This window comes from Pezoporus wallicus, unplaced genomic scaffold (assembly GCF_028554395.1).
Source record: "Pezoporus wallicus isolate ANWC-B61680 ecotype Strahan unplaced genomic scaffold, APGP_CSIRO_Pwel_v1 contig_3815, whole genome shotgun sequence".
Lineage (NCBI taxonomy): Eukaryota > Metazoa > Chordata > Aves > Psittaciformes > Psittacidae > Pezoporus > Pezoporus wallicus.
In genome coordinates, this window is record NW_026637911.1 from 2,702,616 (window position 1) to 2,725,479 (window position 22,864).

Genomic DNA, 22,864 nt, shown 5'->3' on the forward strand with positions numbered 1-22,864 from the left:
CCTCATGGCCCTTCTCTGGACTTGTTCCAACAGTTCCATGTCCTTTTTATGTTGAGGACACCAGAACTGCACACAATACTCCAAGTGAGGTCTCACGAGAACAGAGTAGAGGGGCAGGATCACCTCCTTCGACCTGCTGGTCATGCTGCTTTTGATGCAGCCCAGGATACGGTTGGCTTTCTGGGCTGCAAGCGCACACTGCCTGCTCATGTTCATCTTCTCATCGACCAACACCCCCAAGTCCTTTTCCTTAGGGCTGCTCTGAATCTCATCTCCACCCAACCTGTAGCTGTGCCTGGAATTGCTCTGACCCAGGTGTAGGACCTTGCACTTGGCATGGTTAAAATTCATAAGGTTGGCATCAGCCCACCTCACAAGTGTGTCAAGGTCCCTCTGGATGGCATTCCTTCCCTCCAGCGTATCAACCGAACCACACAGCTTGGTGTCATCGGCAAACTTGCTGAGGGCGCACTCAATCCCACTGGCCATGTCAGTGACAAAGATGTTGAACAAGACCGGTCCCAACACCGATCCCTGAAGGACACCACTTGTTAATGGTCTCCAGCTGGACATTGAGCCATTGACCACAACTCTTTGTGTGCGGCCATCCAGCCAGTTCTTTATCCACCGAGTGGTCCATCCATCAAATTGATGTCCCTCCAATTCAGAGACAAGGATGTCACGTGGGACAGTGTCGAACGCTTTACACAAGTCCAGGTAGATGACATCAACTGCTCTACCCCTGTCCATCAGTTCTGTAGCCCCATCATAGAAGGCCACCAAATTGGTCAGGCAGGATTTCCCCCTAGTGAAGCCCTTCTGGCTGTCACCAAGCACCTTGTTGATTTTCATGTGCCTTAGCATGCCTTCCAGGAGAATCTGCTCCAAGATTTTGCCAGGCACAGAGGTGAGACTGACTGGTCTGTAATTCCCCGGGTCATCCATTTTCCCCTTCTTGTAAATGGGGGTTATATTTCCCTTTTTCCAGTCTTCGGGAACTTCACCTGACTGCCATGATTTCTCAAATATGATGGCCAGCGGCTTCGCAACTTCATTCGCCAGCTCCTTCAGGACCCACGGATGGATCTCATCAGGACCCACTGACTTGTGCACTTTCAGATTTTTAAGATAGTCTCGAACCAGATCCTCTCCTACAGTGGGCGCAAGTTCTTCATTCTCACAGTCTCTATGTCTGCCTTTCAAGACTTGGGTGGTGTGGTCAGAGCTTTTGCCAGTGAAGACCGAGGCAAAGAAGTCATTCAGAACCTCAGCCTTCTCCAAATCCTGTGTAGCCAGTTCTCCTGAGAGCTTCCTGAGGGGGCCTACATTTTCCCTAGCCTGTTTTTTATTTGCTATGTACTTGTAGAATCCGTTCCTGTTATCTTTAATACCTCTGGCGAAGTTTAATTCTAACTGGGCCTTAGCTTTCCTAACCTGGTCCCTAGCTTCCCGGACAACATCCCTGTACACTTCCCATGCCACCTGTCCTTGCTTCCACTTATTATAAGCCTCTTTTTTCATTTGAATTTTCCTCAGGAGCTCCTTATCCATCCCAGGAGGTCTCCTGGCCCTCCTGCTGCACTTCCTTCTAGTTGGGATGCAGCACTCCTGAGCTTGTAGCAGGTGATCCTTGATTTTCATAATTTTAGTCTCACTTAGAAATTGGTAGAATAGCATTTGAATATCAACCAATTTAGACGTACTTGTCTTCAGACCCCTCACTACACATTGCCAAAGCATTTGGTAATTGTTTGCAATTTTATACATGGTACAAGGATGTGGTTTATTTCATCAAATTAAAAAACAATAAAAAAATAACCTGGGTTTGTTCATAGTTAAAAAGGTCAATTTATACCCAGAAGGACATGAAACTAATTTCACAAATTCTTTTTTTGTTGTGTTGCTAAATCATGGAACAGGGACTTGACATGTTTTAGGTTTATATTTTGGCTCTCCATTGACTTCTGCTGGTCTCAGGTAACTTTTCTTTTCTCTTCTTCTCTTATCCTCCCACATGTTTGTCTCACTTCTCAGTAGAGACTGCAAAAGTCAGATATGAACAAAAAGTTTAAAAAAGGATACAAGTGCCTCAATGCACAGGAATTTGGCATCTTGTTCCAAAGAAATAAACCTGAAAAATCTGGCTTATAGCCCTAAGGGTGTCTAAATTCCCCCAAATTAGCCTTATTATCCTAATTTTCCATTCAATTTTGTGCATTTCTGTGCAATTCTGTGCATGTGAAGCTACTGACACACATCAGCATTCAGAAAACACAGGTCCTGCACATTTTTCCTTAGGGACAGGTCTGGTAAGCTTTACAAACTGCAGCTGCAAGACTCTGATCAAGAAATGTAGTTTTGGCTACCACTCTCTTTTATTACATCCCTAGAGAAGCAGAAGCTGAATCTCTCATATATTGAAACCAAGAGAATATATCCATGATTTTGCAAACTGAAGGTTTTGCTAGCACACACCCCCCCCCCAAAAAAAAAAGGAAGACACAATAAAGCAAATAAAGATTGATAATAGACATGACTGTATGCTAATGCTTAGAGTAATTTGTTTGTGTGTAAAGGGTTCAGCTTCTGGATGCATTGGTAGCTTGTGTATTTTCTGTGAATTATCACTGATACACTTAGCTAATATTAAATTACTCTGTTGTTAATATAATTCTCCTGTAAGAGTTTTCTGTTAGTGGCACGTGTAAGTTTTGAGTGGTAGAATCATCACATTTCTTCCATGGAAGACAAAACCAACCTAAATGGTCTGGAGATGCATAGGAGGCATACCCCAGTTCATTATGGGGGACATAAGCACAAAGAGCCCAAAAGTATGAAAAGCCCCCACAACTGTATTCTCAGTATCTGAATGATTCCCATGAGTTGTATATCTTGTACAGTGTTTAAAAGAAGCCCTATAATGTTTTCTTCCCCATTTTATCCTATGAAGAGAAAGATTATTCTTATTTATAATACAGACAAACAACAGACAGCTAAAATGGACAATATGAGTGCAGCAAAACTAAATTTTTTTAATACTGCAACACCCACCTAAGTTGTAAACCAAAGCCAGAGATCTGTTCTGAATTAGTCTGCAAAGCATGACTCTAATACCACCTTTCCTTTTAGGGCTATTTTCATGACTTTTTATTTTCAGGTAATTGTTTTATAAATTACATAGAATCATAGAATCTTAGAATAGTTAGGGTTGGAAAGGACCTTAAGATCATCTAGTTCCAACCCCCCTGCCATGGGCAGGGACACCTCACACTAAACCATGTCACCCAAGGGGCTCTCCAACCTGGCCTTGAACACCACCAGGGATGAAGCATTCACAGCCCCCCTGGGCAACCCATTCCAGTGCCTCACCACCCTGACAGGAAAGAATTTCTTCCTTATATCCAATCACACAGCTGGCCCATGTTCATTTTCTCATTGACCAACACCACCGAGTCCTTCTCCGCAGGGCTGCTCTGAATCTCTTCTCTGCCCAACCTGTAGCTGTGCCTGGGATTGCTCTGACCCAGGTGCAGGACCTTGCCCTTGGCATGGTTAAACTTCATGAGGTTGGCATCAGCCCACCTCACAAGCATGTCAAGGTCCCTCTGGATGGCATTTCTTCCCTCCAGGGTATCAACTGAACCACACAGCTTGGTGTCATCGGCAAACTTGCTGAGGGTGCACTCAATCCCACTGTCCATGTCACCAACAAAGATGCTGAGCAAGACCAGTCCCAACAGCAGTCCCTGAGGGACACCACTCATTACTATTTTCCATCTGGACATTCACATTGAGTGTGGCCATCCACCGCAATTCAAATTGAAGTTTCCTTAAGGAACACCTAAATTATTCTGTTGAATAGGTCTCACATAGCCTAAAAAAGAAATGATCTCTAGATTGTATTAATTCCGAAAGGCCTGTGCTGGGTTTTCCTTATGTAACAACACAAAGAACGAACTTAAATAAATAAAACAGCTTTAAAGTTTTTTGATGATACGGATATTTTTTTGGCAGGGATCACATGAGAATTTTTCTGCTCTCAATAGGAAAAGATAGCTTAGCAGTGTTCTTGCCAAGAAAGATCACTGTACATTTCTCTCTCTATTTTTACCTCTAATTATGGAAAGAAGAAAATCTTGTGGAAGGTAGAATTAAACATTCTGATCTCACCTATAGCTTTCTCCTTTTTCTCCATTAATAATGAGATCAAGATGTAATGTAAGTAAACTGTGTTTTAGGGAAAGGGTTGGCAACACAGGAAATGATTTTGGAAATATAAGTAGAAGTTTTTACTCATATAAATGCCTACAACTATATACCTGCTTCCTCCACAGAAAATCCATTGAGGAGAGGTGCAAAAATTTTGTACTGACTTATTTTCTTTCCTAGTCTTCTTCTACATGTGGAAGAAAAACATTTAAAATAAAGAAATCTATCACTTTAGTAAAATACAGTTAAAAGCCTGCATAGTCAGCCTTTTCAATTTGCATTTAGAGTCTACTTATTTATTTGCATACTCTTCAGAGTTTATTTACTAAAAGCTGATTAATGCTCCAGGTAATGTATTTATTACAATGGTACTTTCTCTTTGGTAAAAGATTCAGGTCACAGTTCCCAACTGATCAGTAGGACAAATTGGCCTTAATTGCTTGTCAACGGCTAATCCTATATTTCTATCAATGTAATATGGGTTCATTTTGAAACTAAATCAGATCACAAATCAGGAATACTGATACAAGTATAATTCTACACATTAAAGCAATTTATTAACATTAGCAATTTGTCTCTCAAATAGGAGAGGAAATAAAATCTCAAATAAATGGCTTGCTTCAAATCACTTGAATTATATATATGATTAAAAAAAAATGAAATACATAGCCAGATTAAGAGTAGTGAATGATGATATCACTTTTGGCCATACAAATTAATTTCAGGGATAGAAAATAACAATGTATATTATGAGAAGACATACACTTTTAGTTCAGTAAGTTATTTGCTTATATTCTATCTCATTTTAGACAATGAAAGACATTCACGTTGTTCCTTCCTTAGTTACCAATGGTGGAAATGGTTAATCATCTTTTTAGTAGGAAACATATGTATTGTATGTGTGGTAGAAGACTGTTTTTTATATCAATCTGAACTTTGAATTGAGGAATGTGAAATTCCACACAAGACCAAGACTGATGTTCCCAACACAGTCTCTTCAATTATTCCAGTAATTGAAGAAATTGATCTACAGGCTACATGGTTGGTTAATGACAGACATAACTGAGACTATTCTACTTATGAGTACAGCACTTTAGACCATAGTTTCACCCTACTAACCATACAGAATATAAAATCTGGCTTTTAACACACAGAGTGTTACAGGTCTGCACATGTATGGAAACTTGGTCATCAGTTTCCTCAGGGCTGTCCTGCAGGGAAAGGATTGCATTCCAGGTATGTATAGCTAAGCAAACACTGTTAAGGCACTGCTTGGGATTTGCATTTTATATTTTATTTTCCTCTGTAAAGAAAACCATCTTTTCCACAAGGAAGAATGCCTGTGGAATCAGGACCTGAAGGGTACAACATAAACTCTTCCCACCCCACCAAATGTTAGCTTCTAGGAATGTTTGCTGGACTTAGTTGTAGGGACTATTCCTTTATCTACTTTTTGTAGCACTAAAAAGGTACAGGAACCAGAACTAAAATAAATTCTGATTTACCTTGCCATTCTACACTATAGTATCTTGTCTTTTACTTAAGTCTTATCTTACGTAAAACATACATTAAATAAAAGCAGTTTTGTGTCATCCAATCTTTAGCTTAATTGTAGGAATTTCCGATTTTTTTTTCCCCTAAGTTGCTTTGAAATGCATCAAATAAGTTCATGAAATACTGATCTTGTATATCCTCACAACTAAAATTTTCATTAAAACAAATAATTGGAAAGAAATACTACAGCAGTGATATACATTGCTAAAAAGAGTATGAACTTCTAAGAAATAAATTACAGCTCTCCTTTAAGATGAAATGGAAAATAGAGAATGACTCTCATCTATTTTTATTCATGTTTTCTGTATTCCCATGATCTTAACACTTGCATTTTTTTTTTGCTCTTTCCTTTCCCATAACAACGGTGATCCATAGAGCAACACTGAAGATCTTTTCATGTAACGGATATGAGAACACACTTGGATTATCTTGCTACAATAATCTGAAAAGATCAGTTCCTCCTGCCTAAGTTAATGAGGTCAGATCTTTTCAACTTCTTGAACTATTATTTGAATCTCATAAATTACCCTTGATGGGCTTGGTCAGCAGAGTTGCTGGATAAGCAATTTTCTAAGCATTTAAGACTGTGTATGTCAGGAGGAAAAATAAATGCTTACTTTTTTTTTCATATTTCAGATGTAGTCAGTTCTATCTCTGGAGAGACTATGCACTATATATATTCTGAAGAATATATAGCCATAGGTGAATGAAGTCCAAATACTGTTGTTAGGTAATAATAATGATATTAATAATAATAGTAATAACAACAATAATAATGAAAACAACAATAGTTAATCCTTTTACTCCCACCTATAGCAACAAATCAACATACCCTTTACCTGTAAAAACCCAAACAACTGTTTCTACCTGAATACACTAAAAGAATTACAGACCAGAATAAAAAAATACTTTGTGTCAATTTCTTAATATTACGCCAAATAACAAGAAATAAGATAATACTAATTTGAAAAGACAGTAAAAATGGACCTTATAAGACATTTATTCTAAGTCTGATTCAGAGTCCTGAAAACAGGTATGATGACCTACTTTCAGAAAAACTTATGGCATATAGTTATAAAATACGATGCTTACAAAACACTTGAAAAAGTTTCAGTTACTGATAGGCATTTCTTCACTGACTTCAGTATGAGCACACAGTTTATAAAAGCCTAGTTGCTATAAGTATGACCACAACTTTCTATAGAATCGTATTGTTATCTCATGATACCTGTATGCTTTTCAAGCCTGATATGTAAGAAGATACTTAGCTGACCAATCGAATAACATAATTTCTTAAGAATTTAACTAAGAGCCCTTTATACTTCAACCAGTTTCTCCGTGGTGCCACCTGAGTATCCCCTGCCTCTCAGCTCCAGAACACTGTACTTACAGGATGTCTACAGCACATTAGTGTTTTGATCCCAGACCTCGCATCAATGCTTGTACCAGTACATGATTTTTTGTGCAGGCACTTACTATCTGAAAACAGAAACACAGTGGGATAAACCAGGGAAATATATACATTCATTAACTATATTAACTGCAGGTTTTAAACCTCTAGCGTTCACGTACAACACTGCTGTCCAGTATTTTCTTTAAGATGCTCTGATGGGTAGAATCATAGAATGCTTTGGGTTGGAAGGCATCTTAAAGATCATTCAGTTTCAACCAACCTGACACAGGCAGGGACACCTTCCACCAGACCATGTTGCTCAAACCCCTGTCCAACCTGGCCTTGAACACTTCCAGGTATGGGGCATCCACAGTTTCTCTGAGCAACCTGTTCCAGTGTCTGACTGCCCTCATATTGAAAGATGCTTAAAACATGCAAGACACTTTGTGATGTGACCTCACCCTCATGCACCCAGCAGGTCATTATCTTGTGTCATTGGAGACATAGAACCATACATATATGGTATGATCAGTGTGTTCACATGACCCAAGTATTTAAATGATGTGCATGCCTGTCCTGTTAGGTGCAGCCACGTGTGGCCACCAGACAAGGCCCCTGAGGAGCACTGTCAAATAGGACAGCAGGAGCTGGTGTGCGGTAACATCTTTATGAAACAACCCATATCCAACCAATATCCCAGAGGCCTGTCCAGAAAGCAGCAGGAGGTTCACTATCTGCTCTTGCTGGGGCCAGTCACAGGATAGAGCAAGCACAGATCTCTCCCAGGGAGCAGCCATGGGAGAAGGGCTGCCAGCCAGGGTTGTGTGGGCACTCCTTGTTCCTGATGCTTCTCTCTCAGCACTGAAATATAGCTTGTTATTCAAGAGCTTTACAGAACAACCCATTCACAGTCAACAGGTCAAGAGATCTTGAGTACTTTCGAAAGAATTACATTTCACATATCTCCCTGTCTTGACTCAGGTTTTGGGCAACTGACTGGATATAACAGAAAGAAGAACTTCAGATCAAAAGTCCCAAATAACTAAGACAGCATGGTATTTAAATCAAATCTAGGCAAACCACACAATATGGATTCTTGCTAGTGCTAAGACATACTTGAACAACATAAAGAGACGGCATCCAATTTAACATCTTGTACAGCAAGAGAAACAAGATTAAATCAGAACTAGTACTGTACTGTATTGTATTAGACTCAATATTCAAATACATCAAAAAAGTTACATACCTGCATGCTATCACATGAGTAAAATTTAAATTTCTAGGTGAGTTAATTAGCTTTTTCTTTTTTTATTGCCCAACCAGACACTTCCCAGATCTGCATAAAGATAAGTAATCTTTTGCCTTGCATTCATTTGAGCTCAGGGAAAGTAGAAATGTATATGAAAATGCCATTTCCATAACTCACAAGTGAATTGGTAAAACATGAGAGTGATGCAAGACTTGCCTACTGATGGAGTCTGCATGATATTCAGAGCTTTTACTATATATGTTCTTTTCCCTCTTCTTCATTCACTCCTGTCTTGCATTCAGTAAGACACACTCAAGATCCCTCCTCTCTTTCTGTACTCCTCCTCCCTCTGCAGTCTTACCCTTTCTTTCCCCTCTTACAAAGTTTACCACAATTTCTGACATTGAAAATAACAGTTTTGCTCAATTTACTTGTAGATTAAAAATCTCATCACTTTGGTTTCACAATATGAACTGCAAGCTTTCCAGAGAACTGAAAAATCTCTTATCAGTGTTTGAATGCTGGTTAGCACAATGGAGACCTTCAGATGGGGTCATACACAGCTGAACACTATAAACTTATGTTGAACCCCATGATGACATTACAACAGTTTTGCTTAAATACTGAACATACAGTATATCTTATGTATGTACCTTAAAATATATAAAAATATAAATGCATAACTACGTAAATTGCTTAAACACTTTATCTATATGTCTGTCATTAAAATACAAGTTACATTTTTCTATGTAAAATACACTTGCCCTATACAGCTTTCTCAATTGACAACGAGAGCTTTTCAGAGTGCATTATATGGATTTTCCCTGAAATAGGAGGAAAAGAAAAAAATGCGTAAGTTTGTAAATGCTTTAGGCATCAAAGCAGAAAAACTCCATTTTTCCTAGGTAGAATATTTCAGTATCAAATTTTAATTGAGGTAAATAGAAATGAAGAATATTTATACTCATGGTGAATATGCTTATAAGCTGAAAAGAAATTAATTTTAAAGGAATAAACCATTTGTCCTAAAGCAATAAAATATATAATTTGTTCAGGAAAATCATTTAATTTCAAAATAAGATTGCCTGTTCAGATGTGAAAACAAACAAAACCATATTGAAAGACACAAACACTATTTGTGACAAAAGAAAGGAATTTTGCAACATTTCAATGACCCTTCAGAAACTTGCAGTAAGGATCTCCCCAAATCAGAAGCTGAGCAGCTCATGTTGGCTCCTGAGAAACAAGGAATTAGTGATTTAAGCAGGTTCCAGCAAGCAGAAAAATAAAAGCCTCAGTCCAACCTGAAAAGGATCTTCGCAAAACAAACAAACAAACAAGTTTAGTAAGTGTCCAGAGAAAAAAAAAGATGTTTGACCATTTTCTTCATTTGTAGAATGTTGTTGATTAGGCAACTCCAACGGGATATCTAAATGATTAAGCCACAATACATACACATAATGTACATTTAAATGATAGTTTGTGAAGGGAAAAAATTCCAGTTCCTACCAGTTTGGCTGAGTTGTGACGTGCTACGGCTTTTCCGTGAGAGACCCACGATGGCAACCATCTTTGCACCGATGCTGGAGCGTCTCTTTTTGCCACCACCGCCAACAGTGCCCACTGCAGTATCTGACTGGCTGCCATCATTCTTCTCCAGTGTGTACATATCCCCGCCGATGCTGGTGCTCTTGGTCATGTTCTTTCCTGAGACGCCCATCTGTCTGCTTTGCATTTTGGATGTAAAGACACTGTCAGCCAGTAGATGGATAAACAGCGGAGACAAAGAAGAGTAAAAAGGGGAAGACAGAAAAGGACAGGTTTCAGATGGAAGGTTTTGGGAGACTGGAGGGTAAAAGCAGCTAATTCACACAGGTAGGGTTTGTTTTTTGGGAAGCAAAAAGGAGAAACTTTAATTCTGTGTTCCTGTTTGGTCTTCTGTAAAATACTTGACTCATAAAAAAATTTTTTTAAGTAACAAGCTCTTACTTACTGATTGTTTAAAACACATAACGATCAAAAGTGTGTCAAAGAATTAAGACATCCATATATCATATGTATATTCTTTGCTTGGGAAATTTAAGTTCTGCAGTCAGTGCTCTGCCCTTCTTCTCCTCACATACATAATTTATATTCCTCTATATAGCAGCTTAGCTTTGGTACTAAACATAGGACAAGGGGTAATGGGTTAAAACTTAAACATGGGAAGTTTAGATTGCATATGAGGAGGAAGTTCTTTCCTGTTAGGGTGGTGAGGCACTGGAATGGGTTGCCCAAGGAAGCTGTGAATGCTCCATCCCTGGTGGTGATCAAGGCTGGGCTGGGCAGAGCCTTGGGTGACATAGTTTAGTGTGAGGTGTCCCTTCCCATGGCAAGGGGGTTGGAACTTGATGATCTTAAGGTCCTTTCCAACCCTAACTGTTCTAAGATTCTATGATTCTATGATCCAGACATTTCAATGATGCTTTCAGTAACCTGGTTTAGCTCAGTCATCCTACGGTAATGAACAGCCATACATTCTTTGCTCCATTGCTTCAGCAACAAATACCTGTATTTTATAGGTATTTGGCTGCTATGTAACACAGATGGATAAACATTACTGATAAAGTGGAATTTAATATACATTTTGTATACATTTATAGACTGTTTCTACATGCTATATGTGGTTGCATCTAAATGATCTGCCACAGCATTTCACAGCATGCCCCGGGGGTCCTGGCTAAGGGTCCTTTCCTTTGCACAGAAATGACAAACTACAATGATGGCATCAGTACCTATACAAATTTTGCCCTGACATGTAACTGGCAGGAGTCTGGACAAACATCCAGACCTGGAAACTCTGGAGCACATGTGGGCCTGAGAATACATAGAGAATATTTCAGTGAAATTCTTGCAGAGAACTTGGATCATTTTTATTTTGTTCAGTACAGTGCACCTCACTAAAAAGTCCCATGAGATACAGTCTCAGACATTCCACAAAACAGTGGAAAACTTCTGGAAACCAAGGGAAATTATTTTGTGCTATATTACCAGTATGTAAAAGTTAACAATTTTTAGCCAATGTTTATTTTTTTAAATAGATTTTCAAAAATTTGCAAAGGCTATTCCTGGAGCTCTAGTATAAATTTTAGTGAGTATAGCCATAGGCCTTTCCCCTTACCTACAGTGGCCTGAATCTATTTCAAAAAACGAAAGTTTTATTGCTTCTTCATGAAGTTTTTACAGTATATGTTCTGTTGGTAGAAACTTATCTATGGAATTAATGCAGCGTCCTCAAAAGCTGAGGGATAACTGAATCTCTTCTCACTGATTCAACGGGATTTGGGATGAGGCATCGGATTTCAAACAACAGTGCAGCTGTTTAAGGTATCTGAGAGGTACCCATAAAGTGCTCTGCTCTTAGTTGACTGCTGTCTATACATGAAGGCACAAAATGTTTGGATCTAAGCCACAACCCAGAGGAAAGCATAAGAGCTAGTTTACAGAAAAATAAATCATCAAGACAAAAAAATATTGAGTGTCCTTCTCAAGGAAGTTATAAATATGAAGGAGAATGAGAGTTTGGATCAACAGATGGAGAGGCACAAAACAAGGCTGAAAAAGAGCCATACTAGCCTTGCCTGGACAAACAATACCAAAAGACTGGAACACAGTGGAAACTTGAAAGCTTTTTTCTTGTTCTTTTTTAAATCTCTTCGGTGTTATATATTAGCGCATACTAACTCATGTTGGTACATTTATAGGTAAGGAAGGAGTGGGATAGGATGTGGATAAAGAGGAAGGCAGGAAGACAAAAAATGAGGGTCTGTATTTCGGTGTCTTTTTAGCACTATGGTAACTTACTTACCATGATAACATCACCTGCTGTATTTTCTTTCAAGCTACCACTGTTAGGGATTACTTCCCAGAAACAAGATGCCACAAAAACTAGTTCTCAGTAACAACACTATCTTGCATATAAGAAATACTAGAGATCTAGGAGGAACAGTAGTAGGAAAAGCTAGTATCATCAACCTGATCTTATGCAAAATCAGGAAATTAGAGCCCCTTAACCAGTAGTACTATTTTGAACCCAAGTTCCCTAACGAAATATGATTAATGCAACTTTGTTTTCTGTCAGGTCTCTTTTGAATATTTTATAAAATTAGTTCAAATTTGACACAGGAGCAGAGAACTAGAGCTATTGACTTTCTAAAACTATTTTGAAAACAGATCCCTGGAGAGATCTTGTGAATGCCCCTTTGGGAAAGCCTGTAGTGTAAGTCATTACAGAATATTTGTTACTTCATGTAGGAGCTCATTTGCACACACAGACTGATAAGGAATTAACAGTTTTACTGCTTGCAGAACAACCTATTCCAGTGATCTATTTTTCAAGAATTATTCCAGGAAATCAGTGGGTTCTTGTCGTATAGAAAATAGTAATGATGGCATTGTTTTATAAGCAATATTAACATTTAAGAAAGGGCTTATATCATAGCGGTGAAACAGAAATATTCTGTTTTCTCATAAAACAAACAAACAAAAAAAAACCCTGAGGAGAAAGTGCCCATTTCCTGAGTCTAATGTGCCTTTGAGCTGCTTTGTGTGTCATTTTCCACGAAGTATAATTCTATTTAAGAGCAATGGATTACAACAATTACCCTTATTAAAGAATTCAGTGTGCTTAAAAAGGCTGGCATTCAAATGAAGTTGCTATAATTTCACTATGAAATTAACTATGAAAGTACTATGAATTACAAAAGTTTGCTCCTTGGCTGCTGTCTAAAGGCTCTGTATAATAAAATGAAGTTTTGCTGTGTACACCTGCCAACAGTGAGGTAGACTTCATTTTGACACATTCTTTTGACCAACTGAAAAAAGTAGGCAAGAGAATTCAAATAAGGAACAGGGGATTTACATTTAGATTTGTATGCATATACCAAACACCAGTACAAACGGCTAATGAAAGCTCATTCACAAAACTGTATTTTTTTTCCTGTAGATTTCTAAAAATATTTGCTTTAATTAAAGGTTTGGGGTTTTTACTCTCTCTCTTTAAAAGCAGCAGAAAAGATATCTTTGTCATGCTCCCAGCTAGCAACCAGATCCTGGAGAAAGCCATCCCATAGCAGTGGCTTTATTTTTTCTCAGTTCCTCTCTCAAAAAAAAACCACAACAACCCCTTTGAGGAATAAGTACTATTAGTTAGTATCATAAGAGTATAATAAGTGTAATAAAAGCATAAGAGAGTTCTGAGTGGCTTATAGTGCCTCATAGTAAATCTGCAGTGGTCATGAACCTCCTTCATCAGCACTCTGAACCTTTTCTGGCCAAACCCTCACTCAGTAATTATTCTTGGTATATGCTTGGTATCATCACCAGTGATGCTACCCTTATGCCGAGTCTGCTTTTTGACAGTGTGAAAAATTATTCTCAGCATAACTGGATGTTGTATGTCAGGTTTACTTCTTTTCTGAGATAACAGAAAGATGGACTTCAGAGTAAAACAGAGTAAATCCTACAACCTTTTCTCTTAACAGGAATCAGAAATTACAGGAAGTTTCCTTTATATGTGCACAAACATAATCACACACATCCAGTTAAGTATGTACAACAATATTTTAAAAGTGACATTAAATAAAAGTAATTTATGAGATGATATGAGTCAATGACTACATATACACTAAAAACAGTGTTCTCAAGGTGCCTTATGAGATATTAAACTGAAAAATATCCTCTGCAAAGACAATATGTAGCCAGATGGGGGAAAAATAAATAAAAGAATCAACTATGCTAGTCCTAATAACATGTACATAACCTCATAATAACCACTCTTTACTAGAATCAAGAAAAGAACAAATAATCACAGAACCCCAGCCGTGTGGCAGCCCACAGAGTACAGCAATATCAGATGGAAGGGGGCAGCCAGGCTACTGACTTTTGCTTAAGGGGCCAAGCCAGGGTGATGGGCAAAGCTTACATGGGAGTGAAACTTCCTGCGTTACTCCTAAACCCAGGAAACCATCTGAGGACACCAAGAACTGCAGACAGATCTCTGTCTGTGTAAGTATCTAGTCAGATACTTCAATTTTCCAGTGAACAGAGGAAAAGGATAATTCTCTACTCAGTCCTCCACTTCAATCACTTGCTGTTCTAGTTTTTCTCAGTTGTGAGAAGTAATTTGGCACACCATTCCTAAAATACAGCATTTCTCTGTAATCGCTTCACAAGCAAGCAGAGGGGTACTCAAATGCAAGTTAAATGATTAGTAACAGCTTAACAGTTAAGTGTAATACATACCCTGAACTCTGACCATCAATGAAAACAGTCTACTTAAAGTAAACTCAAGAGAGATGTTAAGTATTTTTGTACTTTACCAAGTGATAACTATTCCAGATAGTCAGGGTCAAGTTGGGCATCTCAGCTTCCTATGTATTTTACAGTGCATTTTCTTAACTTTAACTGTGGCCACCCACACTATGGATGAACTTGAGAGGAAGAGGTTTTCAAACCTAAAGCAGAAGTTCTTCAAAACAAACATGAGACAACAAACAAGATTTGTTCTTCAAAACAAATAAGGCATTAGAAATGTAATTAGAGTAAGATACCCATAAATATTTGTTATTTAAAGCCAATGGTGGAGTACAACATATATTTTTCTTAAAATTATACCATGCTAGCCAACTGAAGGCACTCAGACTGACAGACATCTATAGCAGGAAATTTAATATGGTCCTTATCATCATTGAAGACCCCTGTTCCATACCTATAGTAGTTAATAAGACGGCTTAGGTCTGTCCTTTGACCATGACAGCCTGCATACACACAGCTAGCTTACATCTTTCCCAAAACACGGTTTTCTCAGACATGTTGCCCAGAGGAAACCGAACCTGACCCGTCCTACCTCCTGAATTGTACCTGGGCTGAATCAGGGGCACCTTATTGGTGTGTCCAGCACAAAGCTATGCCAAGGACAGAAATTTTTTAAACAATATGGATGATCTATGTCTTGGCCCTCTCTAACTTACTGGTATAGACATAGCCTTAAATTCACTGATACTACTACAAATCTCAGGTTTCAAATTCTGATCTCTAATAGCCAATTCTAGCTCATAAGCTTTTTCTGAATACTTTCAGAGAAAAACAGCAAGCAATTACAATTCTGCTATTCATACATGGCTTTCTAGAAAAGGCAGTTTTATATTTTTGGATTTCTTGAAGACATTAATCTTCAAGATGTGTTTGCAGAGACCCTGTTCAAACAGGGAGTGTAATTATTCTTTGGGATCAGATATGCTCTCAAGGTATTCCAGACTCCTATTATAGTAGATAATCAGTAACTACCTTGTTTTTCTCCCCATTTTGGCAATATATGTGCTGAATTACAGAAAGATTAGAAAACATTGGCAGAGAACTCTCCCAGAATATAATTCCTAGGACTGGCTACTTGGAAAATGATCCCTTCTGGAGTTGGTGCATAGGCAGAGGGGAACGCCATAAAGTACCTAAGGAAATCCTCATAGAAGGGAGGCAGAGGAGCCGAACTCATAAGGAGATCTTTGCTTTAGTCTTGGTATCTCCTGCTTTATACAGACCATTTCCATCTGACCAAGAAGGCAAGCAACTGTTTGTAAAGTCCAGGACAAGGAAAGGGAAGATTTCACATCTGCCAGCTCAACATAAGTCCCAGGAACACCAGCTGTGTAGCTTAGCTAGTGACTTGACAAGTGAACGGTCATTTCCCATAGCCCATAACTGCTACTCAGCATTTCCTCTTGTCCCTACCTCTTCGTGATTTTCCTTCCATCATCTTCCTCACTGATGTACTGAAAAGAAAGGTATTTTGTGTAGAAAAAACTTCCTTTTCCATCTGCACTAACCTGGTAAGTTGACATCACATCAGGAGGAGTTCTGCAGGAGTAAAGTACTGCTAAAGTTCTATTAAACTGACTTTTAAATCAGCTCCTGGCCCTTAAACATAACATTCCATAGCAGAAAGCAGCACAGGGAGCCATGCAGAATCATTATACCCAATGACTATGTGATCACTAGTAAATTACAAAGAATACCACTTATTATAAAAAGAATAAATGAAAATGCTATTCTACCAATTTCTAAGTGAGACTAAAATTATGAAAATCAAGGATCACCTGCTACAAGCTCAGGAGTGCTGCATCCCAACTAGAAGGAAGTGCAGCAGGAGGGCCAGGAGATCTCCTTGGATGGATAAGGAGCTCCTGAGGAAAATTCAAATGAAAAAAGAGGCTTATAATAAGTGGAAGCAAGGCCAGGTGGCATGGGAAGAGTACAGGGATGTTGTCCGGGAAGCTAGGGACCAGGTTAGGAAAGCTAAGGCCCAGTTAGAATTAAACTTCGCCAGAGGTATTAAAGATAACAGGAACGGATTCTACAAGTACATAGCAAATAAAAAACAGACTAGGGAGAATGTAGGCCCCCTCAGGAAGCTCTCAGGAGAACTGGCTACACAGGATTTGGAGAAGGCTGAGGTTCTGAATGACTTCTTTGCCTCGGTCTTCACTGGCAAAGGCTCTGACCACACCACGCAAGTCTTGAAAGGCAGACATAGAGACTGTGAGAATGAAGAACTTGCGCCCACTGTAGGAGAGGATCTGGTTCGAGACCATCTTAAAAATCTGAATGTGCACAAGTCCGTGGGTCCTGATGAGATCCATCCGCGGGTCCTGAAGGAGCTGGAGAATGAAGTTGCAAAGCCACTGGCCATCATATTTGAGAAATCATGGCAGTCAGGTGAAGTTCCCGAAGACTGGAAAAAGGGAAATATAACCCCCGTTTTCAAGAAGGGGAAAATGGATGACCCGGGGAATTACAGACCACTCAGTCTCACCTCTGTGCCTGGCAAAATCTTGGAGCAGATTCTCCTGGAAGGCATGCTAAGGCACATGAAAATCAACAAGGTGCTTGGTGACAGCCAGCATGGGTTCACTAAGGGGAAATCCTGCCTGACCAATCTGGTGGCCTTCTATGATGGGGCTACAGAACTGATGGACAGGGGTAGAGCAGTTGATGTCATCTACCTGGACTTGTGCAAAGCGTTCGACACTGTCCCACATGACATCCTTGTCTCTGAATTGGAAAGACATCAATTTGATGGATGGACCACTCGGTGGATAAAGAACTGGCTGGATGGCCGCACACAAAGTGTTGTGGTCAATGGCTCAATATCCAGCTGGAGACCAGTAACAAGTGGTGTCCCTCAGGGATCCGTGTTGGTACTGGTCCTATTCAACATCTTTGTCGCTGACATGGACAGTGAGTGCCCTCAGCAAGTTTGCTGATGACACCAAGCTGTGTGGTTCGGTTGATACCCTGGAGGGAAGGAATGCCATCCAGAGGGACCTTGACACACTTGTGAGGTGGGCTGATGCCAGCCTTATGAATTTTAACCATGCCAAGTGCAAGGTCCTACACCTGGGTCAGAGCAATCCCAGGCACAGCTACAGGTTGGGCAGAGAAGAGATTCAGAGCAGCCCTGAGGAGAAGGACTTGGTGGTGTTGGTCGATGAGAAAATGAACATGGGCCAGCAGTGTGCGCTTGCAGCCCAGAAAGCCAACCGTATCCTGGGCTGCATCTAAAAGGAGCGTGACCAGCAGGTCGAAGGTGATCCTGCCCCTCTACTCTGCTCTCTTGAGACCTCACTTGCAGTACTGTGTGCAGTTCTGGTGTCCTCAACATAAAAAGGACATGGAACTTTTGAAACAAGTCCAGAGAAGGGCCACGAGGATGATCAGGGGACTGGAGCACCTCCTGTATGAAGACAGGCTGAGGAAGTTGGGGCTGTTTAGCCTGGAGGAGAGAAGGCTGCGTGGAGACCTCATAGCAGCCTTCCATTATCTGAAGAGGGCCTATAGGGATGCTGGGGAGGGACTCTTCATTAGGGACTGTAGTGAAAGGACAAGGGGTAACGGGTTAAAACTTAAACAGGGGAAGTTTAGGTTGGATATAAGGAGGAAATTGTTTACTGTGAGGGTGGTGAGGCACTGGAATGGGTTGCCCAGGGAGGTTGTGAATGCTCCATCCCTGGCAATGTTCAAGACCAGGTTGGACGAGGCCTTGGGTGGTATGATTTAGCATAAGGTGTCCCTGCCCACGGCAGGGGGGTTGGAACTAGATGATCTTAAGGTCCTTTCCAACCCTAACTATTCTATGATTCTATGATTCTATGAAAATCTTGATTCTTTTCCCACTTATCAACAGCAGCACTTTAATAAAACCAGTATTATGAAGCACAGGCATTTTTCTAATCTACAATATTATTGGTATTTTTACATGCAAAGGAGAAGATATGATTCTATGATTCTATGATATCAATACTTTCCATTGTACTGTATATTGTTCATGGGAATTTTGAGGACTTTCTTTGTCATCTTTAGAGGAGAATTGGAAACGAAAATATGTAATCTTGTTGTTCTGTCAAAAGTGTATGTGTTTGAGTATCAGGTTCACTCCGACGTCATTTAGTGGATCTTGCGGGTTTGTTTTTTTTCCCAATGCAAAGTCAAAATCACTACTTCCCTGTCATTTAGCTGAGTTCTCTTGTGACAATCCCTAAAGAAAATGAAACACCTGCAGTAGTAAAAATGCACTTTGCCAAGTGTGGAGTACAACTATGTGCAGTGATGTTCTAGGGAAAGAATTTTAACAATTTTTCAATCATTGTAATAGATATTTTTCTCTTGTGACACTGGAAGACCCACTGAAGACTTTGTTTACAGCTTTTTACAAGCAGGAAAAGAACCTTAATGCCATTTTTAATACACCTCTTAACTCAATTGGAGAGGCTCTCATTTCATTAACTTGCTCAAGAAATTTAACAAAAAAAGCATTATAGGTACAGCTGTGGTGTAAGAAATAATACTTCCATGGGAACAATGCTTCCAGACAATGCACACACTCATCTGCCAATTCACATCAAAGAAAGACATTGGAGGTTTGAAATTATGATGACTTCATCTCCTGAGATTCACTTGGCCAAAAGCTATTAAGTTAACTCATTTGTGATACAAATCTCTAATACCTACTGGACTGACTTAATTATTAGGTTTATTTTATTGAAATTGTAACAATCAAGTTGGCAGGAAACAATAAAGCAGTGACTACAATGTGTTTTGTTATGTATATTAATATTCAAGGAAAACTTGTGCGCACATTTCAAATAAAAGTAACAATAGTTTTACATGAAGTGTCTGTTTCAATGCTCTCTTTCATTACAAATCAGAATTACCTCACCTGTTACAGTGCATAGGTTGACTTGAACTGGATCTTCCCCACTCTGATAGATAGCAAGCTCTGCACACTGTTTTATTATTATAAATTAATAGATGTATACCTTTTTTCATATCATACCTAGTGTTGGTTTGTTGTTTTTTTTTTTAATAGGACTAAATTTCAAAATTGTTTGGGGTCAGGCCATTGAAGTACTTACCAAACATAATCACATAAATGAGTGATGCAGAAAAAACACCGTAACAGATAACTGTTTCTGAATACTAGCAGTTGATAATAAACTGATGATAAACTTTCAAATTTTCCTTTACAAAGTTACAGAGGAGATTTACTACTCAGCTAACAGTAGTGAATACCTTTGCAGTGATAACTTCTTTTGATACAGTGGACTAAACCAGCTATTTACTATGTGTGAAAACAAAAGAAAGTTACCAAGAAGACTAGCTGAGTTCTAAAACTCTTGCATTAGTCAGCTTTCCTATTCATATGTAAATACAAGCAGTAAATATGAGCTCTGAAGGATTGGCAACAAATTAAGTACATTCCAAACAAAGGCAGAGGTTGCTTTGAACAACATCCAAAATCTTTGAGATTAGAAATCATCTTCTTTAACGCAGCCTGGCAAAGAAGCAGTTGCATTTGTAAAAATAGGTTAACAACTGGCTTGCCAAATTAAAACCCACCGTGAGCAACCAGATTTACCTGAGAGTGTCCTTACAGAAATGCACATTGTATGTACTTAACCTGAAAGTTAAATGTTATGTGCTTGTTCAGACCTACTGTTGAATTACAGTCTTCCTGCAGAAATTGAAGATAAAGGTCATTCTGTTTTCTGTATTAACATTGCTGACTAACTCACAAGCTATACTGCAAACTTGCTTAGCGCTGCCCAGATTTGTTCCCTGAAGGGCAGAAAAGAACTCTATAAAATAAAAAGCTATCAGTGATTTGATGAACCAAACTTTAAATCCACTACCTCTCCAAGACCTAAAACATTAGAGAAATAATGAAAAATCAAGTTGGGAAAATAAGAAAAAATTCAGACTTGAAGGCAGAAATGCTCAAAAATATATAGAGGTAAGAGACATCATGCATTGCCTCAGGGTAAGAGGAACCATGATTTAACTTTACTTGCAAAACTGCAATTAGTTATATGGAAGACTTTCTTAGAGAACACACTGAGAGTTAGAAAATGCTGGAAGATAGACATTCAGGAACTGGATGTGCTACTGTGACATTACATTAAAGGGAAAATCACATAATACACAGGGAAGAGCCAGATGTCCTAAAAGTACTTTGATTTAAAAAAATACCTGCAGTCAAAATGGATTTCACTACAGCTTCACCTACACTTCACTCACGAAAGACTGGATTGCTTTGATTAGTACTATATGTGTATGCTCATGTTTGTTGTACTGCTTATGTGTATATGTATGTCAGTGGGCAACTAAGGAACAAAGTAACTCTGACATTTCCTTCATTCCTTGTAAATTCAGGTTGCTTGAGGACTACAAAAAATCAGGGTCAGAATAGGCACTGCTAACATCTCGCAAATGTATAGCATCTCTCGGAATTGATCTTCTGGGACTGAGAGATAAATGGACACGAGCAAGAGATCTGAAGCCATAATTACCTCAACCAAAGAAATATTATCTGGGACATCACGATCTTGCCTGTCTGACTTCTGTCACTTTGACAAAATGACTTTGAGTCACACTGGGCCTCTGGGGGAAATTAGAAAAGCATACAGAAAAATTAAAACCATCATAAAAAGAAAATGTGAGGAAACATGGCTTACACCTTTCTGAACATAAATCTGTGAACTTTGTTTTTCTGACCCAGGGAGGACTGGTCTATGATCAGAACTCCTTGATGAGGCAAGGTGCACCTTGCACATCATGCTTGTTGGAGAAAAGCTCCTTTTGTTTATCATAGGCCTCCATAATAAATGTTCTCATGTTATGGCTGTGATCTGGGAACTGCTGGGATCCCAGAGGTATTTGTAGGGAAATATATTGGCTATTTCCTACTAGGAGTCACCTCATGACACATCTCCCAGCTTGTTTAGGTAGCACATTATGGACTTATCTAAGTATGAATACCAGGCGGATACAGCAACAGTTCTGTTCAGATGCTTCGTCAAATAACATTAAGATCAGCCAGATGGGCAACGGCAAACCACTGGAGCATCATCTTAGCATAGGTATTAAGTACACAATAGTCAGAAAAGCACTGGGTCCCTGACCCTTGGTTAAAATAAAATACTGGTGAGATGAGTCTGGCAATGTGTTTCAAATGCACTGGCACAAACCTAATAACTATGTTTTAGAAATACTTTTATGAAGTAACAGGAAGGAGTTTATGCTTGGTTTTAGAAGGCAAAGTGATAAGCTTATTAATTATTTTTAATGAAGTAAATTTAGAGGATTCAGAACATGAACTATATTAATTTTACAGAATCTTTTTTCTATTAAAATAATGCTCAGGTAAAACCAGTGAAAACATATCGCACTAAGACAGAACCACATAATCATAATATCAAAAAAAGAAAAGCCTGATGAGCTTCAATATTCAGTTCCTTGGCTTTTGATCAGTTTCTACCCCACCCTTAGTTCACAGTATCACAGTGTGCTAGAGATTGGAAGGGTCCTCCAATCCCCCTGCCGGAGCAGGAACACCTAGATAATGTTACACAGGAATGTGTCCAGGCGGGTTTTGAATGTCTCCAGGGAAGGAGACTCCACAACCTCCCTGGGCAGCCTGTTCCAGTGTTCCGTCACCCTCACTGAGAAGAAGTTTCTTCTCAAGTTTAAGTGGAACCTCTTGTGTTCCAGTTTGTACCCATTACCCCTTGTCCTATCGTTGTTTGCCACTGAGTAGAGCCTGGCTCCATCCTCGTGACACTCCCCCTTTATATATTTATAGACACTAATAAGGTCACCCCTCAGTCTCCTCTTCTCCAAACTATAGAGACCCAGCTCCCTCAGTCTTTCCTCATAAGGGAGATGCTCCACTCCCTTAATCATCTTCGTTGCCCTGCGCTGGACTCTCTCCAGCAGCTCCCTGTCCTTCTTGAACTGAGGGGCCCAGAACTGGACACAATATTCCAGATGCGGTCTCACCAGGGCAGAGTAGAGGGGAAGGAGGACCTCTCTCGACCTACTAACCGCCCCCCTTCTAATACACCCCAGGATGCCATTGGCTTTCTTGG

The 22,864-nt window shown here is 39.4% G+C and overlaps 1 protein-coding gene across 49 annotated transcripts in view; it reads right to left on the reverse strand.

The window, feature by feature from the left end:
- RIMS2 (regulating synaptic membrane exocytosis 2) overlaps positions 1-22,864 on the reverse strand; it is a 455,492-nt gene that overhangs the window by 39,475 nt on the left and 393,153 nt on the right. For 32 of the 49 annotated variants that reach the window (XM_057408236.1, XM_057408231.1, XM_057408232.1 and 29 more), the window contains one exon: positions 9,915-10,156. The exons of the other annotated variants lie outside the window; for them this stretch is intronic. In XM_057408236.1, the coding sequence (XP_057264219.1) occupies positions 9,915-10,156 (242 nt within the window). The remainder of the gene's footprint in view (positions 1-9,914; positions 10,157-22,864) is intronic. 49 annotated transcript variants of the gene reach the window in all.